The 15,025-nt window shown below is 51.1% G+C and overlaps 1 protein-coding gene across 1 annotated transcript in view; it reads left to right on the top strand.

Moving 5' to 3' along the window:
• The window catches only part of TTC34 (tetratricopeptide repeat domain 34), a 33,562-nt gene that overhangs the window by 7,592 nt on the left and 10,945 nt on the right, over nucleotides 1-15,025 (top strand). Inside the window, exons 2-5 of the mRNA XM_023552507.2 lie at nucleotides 1,818-2,667; nucleotides 5,633-5,858; nucleotides 7,202-7,403; nucleotides 8,698-8,864. Of these exons, the coding sequence (XP_023408275.2) occupies nucleotides 1,818-2,667; nucleotides 5,633-5,858; nucleotides 7,202-7,403; nucleotides 8,698-8,864 (1,445 nt within the window). The remainder of the gene's footprint in view (nucleotides 1-1,817; nucleotides 2,668-5,632; nucleotides 5,859-7,201; nucleotides 7,404-8,697; nucleotides 8,865-15,025) is intronic.

Below are 15,025 nucleotides of genomic sequence, written 5' to 3'. Positions count from 1 at the left end.
AAAATGTGACCCACGATTAGGAGAAAAAAATAAGAACCAACCTCAAGATGACCCAGATGCTGGAATTAGCAAAATAAGGACTTTAAAGGAGCTATTAGAATTATGTTCATGGACTAAAGGAAAACGTGGCCATAATGAATGAACAGATGTGGAGTCTAAGCACCTAAATGAAACTATTAAAAATAACCAAATAAAAATTCTAGAATTGAAAATACAGTAACTGAAATGAAAAATTCATAGCAGATTAGATACAGCAAAAGAAAGAGTTAGTGGACTTGAAGAGAGATCAGTAGAAATTATCCAATATGAAGAACAGAAGAAAAATGAAGAGAGCCTCAGTGGCCTGCGAGACAATATCAAGAAGTCTAATGTGTGTAATTGGAGTCTTAGAAGGAGCGGAGAGAACAGACTTCTAGGTGGGTAAATAAATAACCACTCCTAGGTCCCAATAGCTTTTCTTCCACAGCAACACCCTAAAATCCAGGTACTACTGCAAAAGTCAGGGATGGAGTTGCTTCCGTTTAGGAGTCAGTAATTGATAGGTAATAGACAGGGTGGCCCTGTTGTTGGCTGGTTGGTTATCTCAGGGTGGAAGATATTTTTTACTTGGCTCTAAGTTGTGATGTAATGCTTACCCATAATGGCGGCGGAGCAGGGCCAGTGGCAGTTTTGCTTCCATACACGTGTGAAGGTGTTTTGCCCTCTACAGAGTACTATTTGAATGCAAAGGATTATTGCTGTCATTGCTATTAAAATGAGGTTGTACATAAAAAGGCTCTTTCAAATTTCTGAAGGACTCAGTGCAAAAAGCACTGAAGAGGAGGTTCAGAGACCTGGGCTTGAGACTCACCAGGGCTCTGAGGACCTCCTGCCCAGCAGTGCTTTCTTTCCTTACCTATAAAATCAGGGTGGGGGACCCAGGACCTCAGGCTCCTTCCAACACTGACGTTTCCTTATTTCTCCCTGGTGTACGCCCTGCCTGGGCCCGTTTTGGGATGGGGCGGCTAACTTTCTTTGCCAATCAGAAAACCTCTGTTCATATACCTGCATTTAAGTTGCTCAGACATAAAGTATGATGATGGAAGTGAGTGGCCCTATTGCTGATGTCAAGCCTGACTGAGTCACATTACACAGCAGGCCCTGTTCCAGGCATTGGGTATAAGTCAATCCATTCAGTCCTCACAACCCTGTGAGTGTAGAGCACTACACGCCCCCATTACACTGCAGAAAGGGAAACTAAGGCACAGTGAGTTTTAGTATAAATCACCCAAACTCATCCACTTAGTAAGTGGCATGGATGTGTCATCCCCTCTTTCCTGGACCTGAGGAGGAGCTCTCTCTTCAAGGAGGGAAACTGGCATCCCAAGACAGTCCAGGGAAGAGAAACAAAGATGCCGCAGGAGGAGCCAATGATTCCGACAAGGTGGCAGAGTCAGAACTGCAACTCTGACCAGGAAAGGGAACGCAATTCTAAAATCCACACTAAAATGTCAGGGAGACAGAGGTGTGCAGCTGAATTTCCGTTTAGCTGACCCTGAGGTGAGACTGACGTTGCACCCACACGAAGAGAACAGTGTTCATCTACGGTGCCCACAGCGGGCCCCTGGTTCTAATCCTGCTCTGTCTCTACTGGGTAGAGAGGGCTCTTGCTGGCTCTGCCCTGGGGATGTTGGTGTCCTGGGCTGCTGGGGGACTCAGATGCGATGAGCGGAAGTACTTTGCTTTGGAGCATCATAGCGCTGGGATGTGGGGTTGCAGGTGGGAAGGAAGGGGACTAGGCCAATAATCAGGACCAACGCCTCTGTTTCTTTCCTCAGGCGAGCGCCTGGCCGCCTTGTTGGTCACCCGCGCGGCCGCGGCCTTCTTCCTGGAAGGCCGGGCCCAGGACATGCTGAGGGACCTGCAGGATGCCTTCCACGAGAGCCCAGCAGCTGCACGGAGGCAGTTCCAGGAGCTGCTTTCGACCGAGGACCGCGAACGCGTCCGGGCCCGGGTGCAAGAGGCCGCGGACATGGGCTTCGCACGCTTTCGGGAGGCCGTGCGCAGCCGCCTGGAGCTGCGCGGAGACACCGGCCGCGAGCTGCTGGCCCCGGTGACCAGCGCGTTGCGCTTCCTGCTGCGCGTAGCACCGCCTGGAGCGCGGCCGGGGCTGGGCGTCCGCTTAGCCGAGTGCCTGCTACTGGCCGGGGACCCGACAGGTGCTTGGGCGCTGTGCGAGCGCCTGCTACGGCCGGGCGACCGTCAAGGTGGCCGTCGAAGCCCTCGCTCCCGGCCCCGCGCGCCCTTGCTGGCCCTGCGCGGCTTCTGCGCGCTGCATGCCGGGGACACTCGGCGCGCCCGGGAGGACTTCCAGACGGTGGTGGAGCAGGGCGTTCCGCACCCTGGAAGCTGTGTGCGTGCGCTGTGCGGCCGTGGACTGCTGCGCGTGCTGGACGGCAGCGCCTTCCTGGGCGCGTTGGACTATGTCACCGCCTGCCAGTTGCGGCCTGAGGAGGCGCTGCTTGCCGCCAAGGCCTACGTGCCCTGGAACCACAGAGGGCTACTGCTGACTGTACTGAGCGAAGAGGGCCGCCGGATGCTGCAGAGGAGGCTGGACCCCGCGCCCGCAGGCATGCCCGGCCGCCGGAGGAAGGCCGCAGAGGCGCGCAGCCCGGTGGCGCAGGAAGGGTGAGAGTTTGGTCCCCTGGGACGCCGCAAGCTCCTGCCAGTGGCATCTCCTGTGACACAGGGAGGGCGAGTGGTGTGTTTCTTCCCGATTTAAAGAGAAGTAAACAGAGGCAAGACGGGGACAGCGGTGGTTCAGTGATAGAATTCTAGTCTCCCTCGCGGGAAACCTGTCCATTCTGGCCACTGCAGCTCACGTGCAGCCACCACCCCATCTTTCACTGGAGGCGTGCATGTTGCTATGATACCGAACGGGTTTCAGTGGTGCTTCTAGACTAAGATAGACTAGGAAGAAACACCTGGTGATCTACTTGTGAAAATCAGCCAGTGAAAACCCTTTGGATGACAATAGTCTGATCCAAGAGCAATCGTGCGGGTGGTGCAAGACCAGGCAGTGTTTAGTTCCACTGCACTTGGGATCCCCTGAGTCAGGGACCAACTCCAAGACACCTAACAAAAATAACAAACTGAGGCAGAGAGCAACTCTGTGGTTTCCCTAAAGCATAGGTGGCAGACTTAGTGCTGGGGCCCCGATTTTAGGACCCTCAGTCCCAACAAGCATGATGCATGGTGGACTTTCTTTTCACAGAAAATTAGAAACATATAAAAATGGAAAAATAAAATTAAAACCTACCCATTATCCCACCGTTAGCATTTCCTTCTAGCCCTTTCTCTTTGTGCATATAAAGTATATTTCCAAAAACCGAGTGTGACTGCCTGCACACTTATACCCTCCTTTTATCCCTCAGTAGGTCATGAGCACTTCCCTTGTTGTGCACGGTATTTCTAATGCAACACAATCTCCCATCCTGTGAACATGCTGTTATTTATTTGGCAGCTCCAGATTTCTTGCTCTTTGTCATAACATCATCGTGGATAAAACCTTATCTCCAGCATTTTGCCCTTATGGTACAGATCCCCACAGGGAGAGGAGCCACCCGTATGATCCTTGGGCAAGGGGCTGGCCTGGCTTGAGAAGCTGCCCCACCCCACCATGCCCTCTCAACCCAGATACTCATTTAGGAATCTCTCTGCCCACCTGGGGAGCCCTGCTGGTACAGTGGTTAAGCGCTTAGCTACTAACAGAAAGTTCAGCCGTTTAAACCCACCAGTCGCTCTGTGGGAGAAAGACGTGACAGTCCGCTTCCATAAAAACGACAGCCTTGGATGCGTGTGGAGGACATTATGCTGAGTGAAATAAGTCAGTCACAAAAGGACAAATATTGTATGAGACCACTACTGTAAAAACTTATGAAAAGGTTTACAAACAAAAAGAAACAATATTTGACGGTTTAGAAGGAGGAGAGGGCTGGGGATGGAAAAACATTTAATAGACAATAGATAAGTGGTAACTTTGGTGAAGGGTAAGACAGTACACAATACTGGGGAAGCCAGCACAACCTGTACAAGGCAAGGTCGTGGTAGCTCCATAGACACGGGACCTGAGAAACTGAATTACCAGGCTAAGGGCTGTGGGAACCATGGTCTCAGGAATCCTCTAGTTCAATTAGCATACAGAGTTTATAAAGAATATGTTCTACATTCTACTTTGGCGAGTAGTGCCTGGGGTCTTAAAAGCCTGTGAATGGCTGACTAGGATATTCCACTGGACTCACCCCTTCAGGAGCAAGGAAGAATGAAGAAAACTAAAGACATAAGGGAAAGATTAGTCTAAAGGACTAATGGACCACATCTACCACAGCCTCCACCAGACTGAGTCCAGAACAACAAGACAGTGCCGGGCTACCACCACTGGCTGCTCTGACAGGAATCACAATAGAGGGTCCCAGACAGAGCTGGAGAAAAATGTAGAACAAAATTCCAACTCAAAAAGAAAGACCAGACTTGCTGGACCGACAGAGACTGGAGAAACCCTGAGAGTATGGCCCTCGGACTCCCTTTCAGCTCGGTAATGAGGCCACTCCTGAGGTTCACCCTTCAGCCAAAGATTGAATAGTCCCATGGAACAAAACAAGACAAAGGGGTGCACCAGCCCTGGGGCAGGGACTGGAAGGTAGGAGGGAACAGGAAAGCTGGTAATAGGGAACCCAGGGTTGAGAAGGGAGAGTGTTGACATGTCGTAGAGTTGTTAACCAATGTCATACAACAATGTGTCTACCGTTTGATGAGAAACTAGTTTGTCCTGTAAACCTTCATCTAAAGTTCAATTAAAAAAAAAAAAATACAGCCTTGGAAACCCTATGGGAGAGTTCTATCCTGTCCTATAGGGTCTGTATGAATCGGAATGGACTCAACGGCAATGAGTTTTCCCCACCTAACGGTGAATCAGGTGGTATTTTTAATTGCACCCCTCCGAATGCTAGGGAATGTGTGTCAGCAAAGTTAAAAGCACTGTGATGGGGGCCTTGTTGGGGGTGAGTTTGATATAACACCCCCTCCCCGGGTGCGAGCGTGAGCGCACACACACACACAGTACCTTGGCCTCACCGGTTGCTTAGTAGGGATTGCTTTGATTTGCCCTCGAGGTAGAATGTGCGTTTATGTGATTTGAGGCTGCTCATATTCATTTTCTCTGGGGATTGTCAAATTTGAGGGTCTGGCTTCTTTTCACAGCGGGAGTTGATTAATATCTCATCTGACGTGGGCACCAGGAACGTTCCAAATGTGGTCCTGTGTACACTCATGTCACCAGGCCACAATCGTTATCTCTGTTTTGCAGGCAAGGAAACTGAGTCAGGGTCTGCTCGGGTCAGCGCTGCTGCTGACAGTGTAAAAAAATCTGTAAAATGCCTGCCCCAGGAGAGGCTAGAGGATGGAGTGAGAGGGTGGGGACAGCTGTAGAGCTCTGGGGGGCAGGGAGGCGTGAGGGTCTCTGCAGTCTGGCAGGAAGGGAGCAGCCCCAGACAAGATTTGAAGGGACAGGATTTACCTGTGACTACCTGGGCATGTGGAAGGGGTGCAGGGCTGGGGCTAGCCCCCCCCCCCCAGCCACTCTCTCTGTACGCAGGGACGCCCAGGGTGTGTACCAGCTGGCCATGCTGCTGATGGAGCTGGACACAGAGGACGAGGCCTCGCGCCTCCTGGCGGCTGATGCCCTGTATCGCCTGGGCCGCCTGGATGATGCCCACAAGGCACTGCTGGTGGCCCTATCCCGGAGGCCCCAGTCAGCTCCCGTGCTGGCACGACTGGCCCTGCTGCAGCTGCGGAGGGGCTTCTTCTATGACGCCAACCAGGTGAGGAAGCTAGGAGGGGTTGGGAAGCCAGCAGCCAGGCAGGGCCACAGCAGACCTCCCCGGCCCCTCACTCTGTGCCCCATGGCCCAACTTTGGAGTCAGGTGAGCCTGTTCCAGCCTCAGCTCTGCCACTTCCAGCCATCCCGGCAGGTCTCTTACCTTTCTGACCCTTGTTCTCTTCGTCTGTGCCCTAGACTTTCTGAGTTATTGTGGGAATCAGCCGGAGCACGTTCTCCAGGGTCTAGCATGTTTTCTGCATACAGTAAACTATAAAAATACAGTTGCCATGAGTTGATTCTGACACATGGCGACCCCACACGTGTCAGAATAGAACTATGCTCATAAGGGTTTTCAGTGGCCAACTTTTTCAGAAGTAGATTGCCAGGCCTTTCTTCCAAGTAGATGCCCCATATTTGCTTTTGCTCTGGCTGTGAAGGAAAAGGGCCAAGAGTCCACTGTAGGCCAACTTCACATCAAGTCTCCCAGGTAAACTGGGTTGGTCAATAAGTCCCCATTTACCTGGGCGTGATAGTGCCCTCTCAGAGAGGCCAAAAGAGGGGCCCCCAGCCCCTGCCTGCATCCTGCCTCCCTTCAAGACAGCTCTGCTCCCATGAAAGGCAGAGCCTTAGCCTCACTCCGGTAGTCCGGAAGCTTCTCGTTTGAACCTGAGACAGAAGTCTACAATCTAGGGGGCAGGTCTCAGAATTTGGGACCAGGGGTTTATGGGGCCTGCCAGTTCCCTCCTTGTCCTCTGGCCTGGTTTAATTCCTGACTCCCTGCTGGAGCTGCACAGGAGAGAATTTCCCTCAAACCTGCCCTGGAGCCGGTGTCACATGCATGCTGGCCGGCAGGGGGCAGCACTAGGTCCTCATGGCTGGGCCACGCTGCCCTGTGGCTCATGTTGGGGGCTGCTCCCTGTTCTGGGATTTTTCTCAGCGCCTTCTGAAGTACTCCCTCTGGCTCTTATCATGTTATAATTTAAAAGCCCCCTTTCCAGACTTAAACGCCCTGAGCCAGTCCTGTGAGGAGGAGGTGCGGGGACACCAAGGGGCCGCCCCCTACACAAGCACCGGCCCGGCTTGGGCAGTGGTCATACGCTATCCATTCCGCCCTGCCATGTGCACTCCCTGTCCTCCGTGACCCCCAGTGTTACAGGGAGATGATTATCACCCCAGCTGCAAAAACCTTCAACCATTCCATGTGGACGCAGAGCATCCTGGGGCCCTGAAAGCACAGAGTCCAGTGGGGGCAGGCACCCTGGGTGGGACTGGAGTCCTGGGGGGCATTGTGGCTGGCCGAGGCCCTGGGGAAGAGAGGACAGCAATAACTGCCCTGCTTTGCAGCTGGTGAAGAAGGTGGTCCAGTCCGGGGACACAGCCTGCCTCCAGCTCACCCTGGATGTCTTCCATGAAGAGGACCGGAAGCTGCTTCGGAGCCACTGCCACACACGGGCCCTGGCCATCCTGAGGGCACGACCAGACGGGGACAGTGGGGCCCAGGCCAGAGAGGCCGTCTCCTACCTGTCTCTGGCCATCTTCGCTGCAGGTAGGTCAGGGCTTGGGCAGGAGCAGCTCCCATCCTGGACTAGGTAGAGGTGGGGGGTTCTGCCATGCTGGGGGCCTGGGCGCACAGGGATCCATGACAAGGTGGGGGCATGAAGTAGGGGGCACATGGTCTCCCCTGCCCATTGCCTGGTAGGCTGTCCTACAACACAGACCCCTGAATGGGCCCAGATGCTAGGTACAGGGCAAGGGGTGTGTGGGCACTCTGCCTTGCTGGGGGTCGGGGGGCCCGGGCCCAGGACATGCCTGGTTTGCAGTATGTGCTTCCTGTGTGATGAGCATCCCTTCGGGATGGATGGGGCAGGGCCACTCACTGAGGACATCCTGGGCCAAGGCCTGAGAGGGGGAGGGTGACAATGACATTGTGGTGATGGTGACATGGCTCCTGCTGCCTGCATGCAGAACCGAGTGCATTCCCTGTGTCCAGGCATCAGCCTTGGCCTCGCCTGCTGGGCCTCATGACCTCTCTGCCCAGTGGAGCCCAGGGAGACAAGGGGAGAGAGGTATGAATCTGCCACCATGTCAGCACCACCAGGTGGGAGCTCGGCTCCTGAGGGCTGCCCCTTGACGAGCTGTGTGTCTGGGTGGATGGGTCATTCACCTTCTCTGGACTCAGCCCCTTCCTGGAACAAGGGCCCCACTGAGGGACCAGAGCTGACTCAGGGGGTGTCGGGAGAGCAAGTGACCCTGTTGCCCATCCCAGACATTCTGGGATGCCCCACCCACACCTTGCATTCTGCCGGGAGTTGGTTGGGTTGGTCCAACATTTGTTCACTACGGCAAAATTGGGTTCTGGCCAGCCCGGTGACGAATCACCAAAGTGCTCCCTGGACTATGGGAGAAAAGGGGAAAGAGCACACAGAACCCCCAGCCTGCTCCTAGTTTCCAGGAAGGGCCATGGGGGCATCCTCTTTGGGGGAGGGCCTTCCTGTGCCCAGAAGTCAGGAGGCTCCTCCCTGCTAGCCTCGCTTCCAAGCCTTGCACCTTCTCTCAGAGCCACTCCACCCCTGCCCAGAGGACTCAGCCCCCCTCTCTGGGAAGCCCTCTCTGACTACCTCCTGCTGGGCCTCTCCTTGCCCTGTGGCCAGTGCCCCCAGGCCCCCCGACTACCCCTCATTTTGTTCCTTGGGGCCAGTGGTCTATGAGGCCCACAGGCTCCCCGACCCAGGTTGGCACAAGGAGGGCACAGTAAATGTCGGACAAGGAGCAGACACATGTGTCCAGCTCGTGCCCAGCAGTGCCAGCCCCTTTCTGACATCACACCCTCCCTCCTCCAGGGGGTCAAGCCAGTGATTCCCTCCTTGCCCGTGCCCGCTGCTATGGCTTCCTGGGCCAGAAGAAGACAGCCTTGTTCGACTTCAACACCATACTCCGGGCAGAGCCCATGAACGTGCAGGCACTTTGTGGAAGGGCGCTGGTATACCTGTCTCTGGGCCAACAGAAGGTATCAGGGCCCCCCACCCTGGGCTGGGCAAGCAGAGGGGCTGAAGGGGAGACACAAGAGGACTAGAGAGCTCCCTCCTTCTCACCCAGGCGGACAAGGCAGGGCCAGGCAATCAGGAACAGTGAGAAGCCCATCAAAACTCCAGTCTTATTCCACCAGCACTGCGGGGTCAGGGGTGACTCATCTTCTTGCTGCCGCAGCCCAGTCTCAAAAATCCTGCCTGGTCATCAGAGGGTCCCATGTTGCCCAGCCCTTGTCTACGGAGGGAGATGGGCAGGCCCTCAGGTGCAAAAGAGGTCTCCCCTGCCACAGATTTTCCAAGGATGCCAGAGCCCCTTGATAGCAGGACAGGCCAGGAGGTGTCACCTCGGCCAGGACACCTGTGTTGAAAGGGTTTAGAGGTTAGGCAGCATCCTGCACAGCAGAAAGAGGTTCTGGAATTGATTAGTGATGCCTGCCACAGGGACAGCAATGGAACTGCTAGAACCCTGGTCTGAACTTAAGTAATGAGAAAAAGAAAACCAACCAGTTCCTGTTGAGTCAATTCAAACTCATGGTGACCCCATATGCGTCAGAGTAGAACTGTGCACCATATGGTTTTCAGTGGCTGATTTTTCAGAGGTAGATTGCCAGGCCTTTTCTCCAAGGCACCTCTGGGTGGACTTGAACTGCCAACCTCTCAGTTAGCAGCTGAGCATGTTAACTGTTTATAGCACCCAAGGACTCCATGAACTTAACTCACCTGCTTCTTAAGTTTAGGTGTCTGTACGTTTAGGACTTTGTTGTGCAGAAACTGCTCCAATTCAGAATATAATGTCAGAGAACCATGCAGACAGGTGAGACCTGGAAGCGAGAAGACTTGTCTGTTGCTGCATTTCTTACCGGACATCTACATTGACCGTGCACATGCAGCCCACCGTGACCCTGGGGCCCTACCTCAGACCTCATCTTCAGCCCCCTCCTGCTGCCTGAGTGCCAGCCTTGGAACCCAGCAGAGCAGGGATCAGGTATGCTGGCCACTGGCCGGTTAGGCAGCCTCAGCTGAATCGCTTCACCTCTCTGTGCCCCCATCAACCTTGGGTTGAACGCAAGGTGGTGATGGAAGGAGCAGGGGCATGGCATGTTCCCCCAACCCCCAACTAAAAATAACCAGGCTACAAGCTGAGTAGAGAGGGGCAGAAGGGAACCCAAACTGACATCCAGGGCATGCATCACTGTAAGCTCCAGGCCGCCCTCTCAAGGTACTGAGGAGCTGTGCTCCCACCCTGCACTCCCACCCTCCCTGCGCTGGCCTATGGGTCTGTCAGAATGCAGGGACAGGAGTGGAAGGTCTACTCTAGGGTACAGGACAGGGAATTGTCCCAGAAGACCAGCCCAGAGGCAGCCACAGCCAAGCAGCACCACACTTTCTCTCCAGAAGCTTCCAGAGACAGGACACTTATCAGCCAAGAGCATCATCCCTGGCAGGTAACTGAAACTGTCCACCCATTTGATGCTTCACTGGATAAAAGCACAGCCCAGCTGCAACCTGCCTGCTCAGATTTCTTCATTCTCTAAAGGCTGGAATCCTAGGGAAGCAAAAAAATAAACCCAAGATGCCGTTCAGGTGAGAGCCTCTCAGATGATGCCTGCTTCTGCCGAGCAGGATGGCATGCCCAGGGCTCCCCTATGTCCACGGGGAAGGGTGCCCATTCAGAGGCCCCCCAGAGTCCACCAGGCAGGACAGTGTGGAACAGTGTGGTCCGTCTGGGGTCCCCTTCTTCCATAGAGAAGAATTGCACATCCGCAGCCCCCTGACATCTGCAAGGCAGTACAGCCTGATCAGGGCCTCCCAGTGTCCACAGGGCAGAACAATTCGTTCAGACCCCCCTAAGTTCTAGAGGACAAAGTGGCCCATCCAGGGCTCTGCAACATCCACAGGACAGGGCCACCTGTCCAGGATGCCTGTGTTTCCCCCAAGGCCTTTGACAGGTCTGGTCTCTGGTCCCACCTGGGCATAGCGGAGAGTGACATGCTTTCAAATGCTCAGCCCAGTGCCTGGCAGTGATACAGGCTCAATACGCAGCAGCTGGAACTCCCAGGGGCCAGGGCAGAATTTGGCTTTTTCCCTTCAAAGGTAACCAGCCTAGTTGGGTTACCACTGGCCAGCACTGCCTGCCAGTAGAGCCCAGGCCATGGTGTAGGGTGGACTAGAGAAGACTGTCCCTGCGCTGGCCAAGACTTGCACCTCCAGAAGCCTGCTCCGGAAGAATGCCATCTGCTGAACTTTAAATGCACCTGGGCCAACTTTCTGCTCTGGTTATGAGAGAGTAACCGATATGGGAGCTTTGAGCACAATATAAATGGATTAAAACTTGATAAAAATACATGACACAACTGTTTTCAGGCATTAGCCAATAGGCAGTGAAGAATTGTGCCCTTGGCAAGATGGCACACCACAAGGTGAGCCCCATGACGTTCTACCTGGTGGGATTTTCCTGTTGCTGCACGAGGAGGTGGAAGTGATGTGTCTGAGCCAAGGAGGAGGCAGGGATGGGCACTCTAGCTGCTGCACTGGCTGGAATTTGTAAGGAAGGGCAATAAATAAGAGGAGGATGTGCAGAGGAGGACCAACTAGCGGTCTTCATGGGATTCACCATGGATCCTTGTCTGAGAACTAGGATGCACACATGGGAGGAAGACTGAGGCCCAGTGGGGATCATCCCTGTGGGGTGAGAGATGCATGGTGATGCCAGGAGTCACACAGGGCTGGGAGACATTCAAGTTCCAACCCAGCCGGAGTGAGAGACCTTTCTGAACATCTTGGGCATTCCGTTGATACCGCAGAAAGGCTACACCTTAAAGCAAAGGCCGTACATATGTAGTAGGTTGAATTGTGCCCCCCATCCAAAAAAATATATTGGAATCCTACCCCCTGGTGCCTGTGAATTTGGCCTTGCAGAGTCTTTGCAGATATGATCAAGTTTAGATGAGGTCTAATTGGATTAGGGTGGGTCCTAAATCCAAAGACTGGTGTCCTCATCAAGAGGGAGAAAGTAGGACACAGACACATACAGAGAAGTAAGAATGAGGAAGATGTGAAGATGGAGGCAGAAACTGGAGTGATGCAGCTACAAGCCAAGGAGTGCCAAACATTGCCAGCAACCACCAGAAGCAAGAAGAGGCAAGGAAGGATTCTTCTCTGAAAACTTCAGAAAAAGCAGGGTCCTGCTAAACCCTTGAGTTCAGACTTCTAGCCTCAAGAACTATGAGAGAATTAATTTCTGTTGTTTTTAGTCACCTAGTTATGGTCATTTGTTATTGCAACCCAAGGAAATGAATACTCCTTAGGTCAAAACTGAGTAGACCTGCTTTAACAATGAGTGGAAACTCCGGTGGCGTAGCAGTTAAGAGCTACGGCTGCTAACCAAAAGGTTGACAGTTCAAATACACCAGGCGCTCCTTGAAACTATATGGCGCAGTCCTACTGTGTCCTTTAGGGTCACTACGAGTTGGAATCAACTCAGGGTTTGGTTTTTTAGTTCTTAACAAAGAATAAAACCAAGCCTGGAAGTAGCAAAATGATCTACCACTAATTTAACTGTCTACCAGAACAAAACTCAACTTCCTTTAAAGGCAAGTGGCACAAACCAGACTTCCTACAACATGTTGTTGTTGTTAGGAGCTGTCAAGCCAGTTCCAACTCATAGTGAGGGTATGTACAAGAGAACAAAACACTGCCTGGTCCTGGGCCATCCTCGCGATCATTGTTATGCTTGAGCCCATTGTTGCATCCACTGTGTCAATTCATCTCATTGAGGGTCTTCCTCTTTTTCACTGACCCTGTACTTTACCAAGCATGATGTCCTTCTTAAGGAACTGATCCCTCCTGTTAACATGTCTAAAGTATGTGAGAAGTGGTCTCTCCATCCTTGCTTCTAAGGAGAATTCTGGCTGTACTTCCTCCAAGACAAATTTGTTCATTCTTTTGGCAGTCCATGGTGTATTCAACATTCTTCTCCAACACCATAATTCAAAGGCGTCAATTCTTCTTTGGTCTTCCTTATTCATTGTCCAGCTTTCAAATGCATATGAGACAATTGAAAACACCATGGCTTGGGTCAGGCACACCTTAGTCTTCAAGGTGTTATCTTTGCTTTTTAACACTTTAAAGAGGTCTTTTGCAGCAGATTTGCCCAATGCAATGCATCATTTAATTTCTTGACTGCTGTTTCCATGGGTGTTGATTGTGGATCCAAGTAAAATGAAAGCCTTTACAACTTCATTATTTTCTCCATTTATCATGATGTCACTTATTGGTCCAGTTATAAGGATTTTTTTTTCTTTATGTTGAGGTATAATCCATACTGGAGGCTGTAGTCCTTGATCTTCATTAGTAAATGCTTCGAGTCCTCTTCACTTTCAGCAACCAAGGTTGTGTCATATGCGTATCGAAGGTTATGAGTCTTCCTCCGATCCTGACGCCCCATTCTTCATTGTATAATCCAGCTTCTCAGATTTTTTGCTCAGTGTACAGACTGAGTAAGTATGGTAAAAAGATACAACCCCGATGCACACCATTCCTAACTGTGAACCACACAGTATCCCCTTGTTCTGTTTGAACTACTGCCTCATGGTCTATGTACAAGTTCCTCATGAGCACAAATAAGTGTTCTGGAATTCCCATTCTTCATAATGTTATCCTTAATTTGTTATGGTCCACACAGTCGAATGCCTTTGCATAGTCAATAAAACACAGGTAAACATCATTTTGGTATTCTCTGTTTTTAGCCAGGCTCCATCTGACATCAGCAATGATATCCCTGGCTCCATGTACTCTTCTGAAACTAGATTGAATTTCCGGGAGTTCCCTCTCTATGTACTGCTGCAACTGCTTTTGAAAGATCTTCAGCAAAATTTTACTTGTGTGTGATATTAATTGATACTGTTCAATAATGTCTGCGTTTGGGTGGATCACCTTTCTTTGAAATTGGCAAAAATATGGATCTCTTCCAGTCAGTTCGCCAGGTAGCTGTCTTTCAAATTTCTTGGCATAGATAAGTGAGCACTTCCAGTACTGCATCTGTTTGTTGAAACATCTCAATTGGTATTCTGTCAATTCCTGAAGACTTGTTTTTCACTAATGCCTTCAGTGCAGCTTGGACCTCTTCCTTCTGTACCATAGGCTCCTGATCATATGCTACCTCCTAAAATGCTTGAAAGTCAACCAATTCTTTTTGCGACAATAACTCTGTGTATTCATTCCGTCTGTTTTTGATGCTTCCTGTGTCATTTAATATTTTCCTCATAGAATCCTTCAATATTGCAACTTGAAGCTTGAATTTTTTCTTCAGTTGTTTCAACTTGAGAAATGCTGAGCGTGTTCTTCCCTTTTGGTTTTCTAACTCCAGGTCTTTGAACACGTCGTTGTAATATTTTACTTTGTCTTTTCGAGCCACCCTTTGAAATCTTCTGTTCAACTCTGCGCATCATCATTTCTTCCATTTGCTTTAGCTACTCGATATTCAAGAGCAAATTTCAGAGTCTCTTCTGGCATCCATTTTGGTCTTTTCTTTCTTTCCTGTCTTTTTAATGACTTCTTGCTTTCTTCAAGCATGATGTCCTTGATGTCATTCCACAACTCGTCTGGTCCTACAATATATCACCCACAAAGTCCAACATGAAATCAAAACTTGCTAGATATGCAGAGAACTGGGAAAATGTGAACAATGATAATTTTAAAAAGCACTTAATAGAAACGGACCCTGAGACTACTCAGATGTTAAAATTAGCAGACATGGACTTTAAAGTAACTATTATGAACATGTGGACCTAAAGGAAAATTTGGTCCTAATAAGTGAACAGGTGGAGAACCCTAGCAGAAAAAAACAGATGGGGAATTCTAGTAGAAAAAAAAATGGAAATTCTAGAACTGAGAAATACATCTGAAATTAAAAATTCACTGGATGGGCTTAACAGCAGATTGGAAACTGTGGAAGAAAGGATTAGTAAACTTGAGGATAGACCAACAGAAATTATACAATCTGAAAAATGGTGGGGGAGGGGGGAAGATTGAAAAAAAAACAGAGAGACTTTCAGTGACCTCTGGGACAATTCCAAGCAATCTAGCTGTGGTGGAATGAGTTTCTTTAGGTGGCCTTTTGCCTTGGTTCTTTGGAAAA

This window comes from Loxodonta africana, chromosome 3 (genome assembly GCF_030014295.1).
Source record: "Loxodonta africana isolate mLoxAfr1 chromosome 3, mLoxAfr1.hap2, whole genome shotgun sequence".
NCBI lineage: Eukaryota > Metazoa > Chordata > Mammalia > Proboscidea > Elephantidae > Loxodonta > Loxodonta africana.
This window is presented reverse-complemented; position numbering and strand designations above follow the sequence as displayed.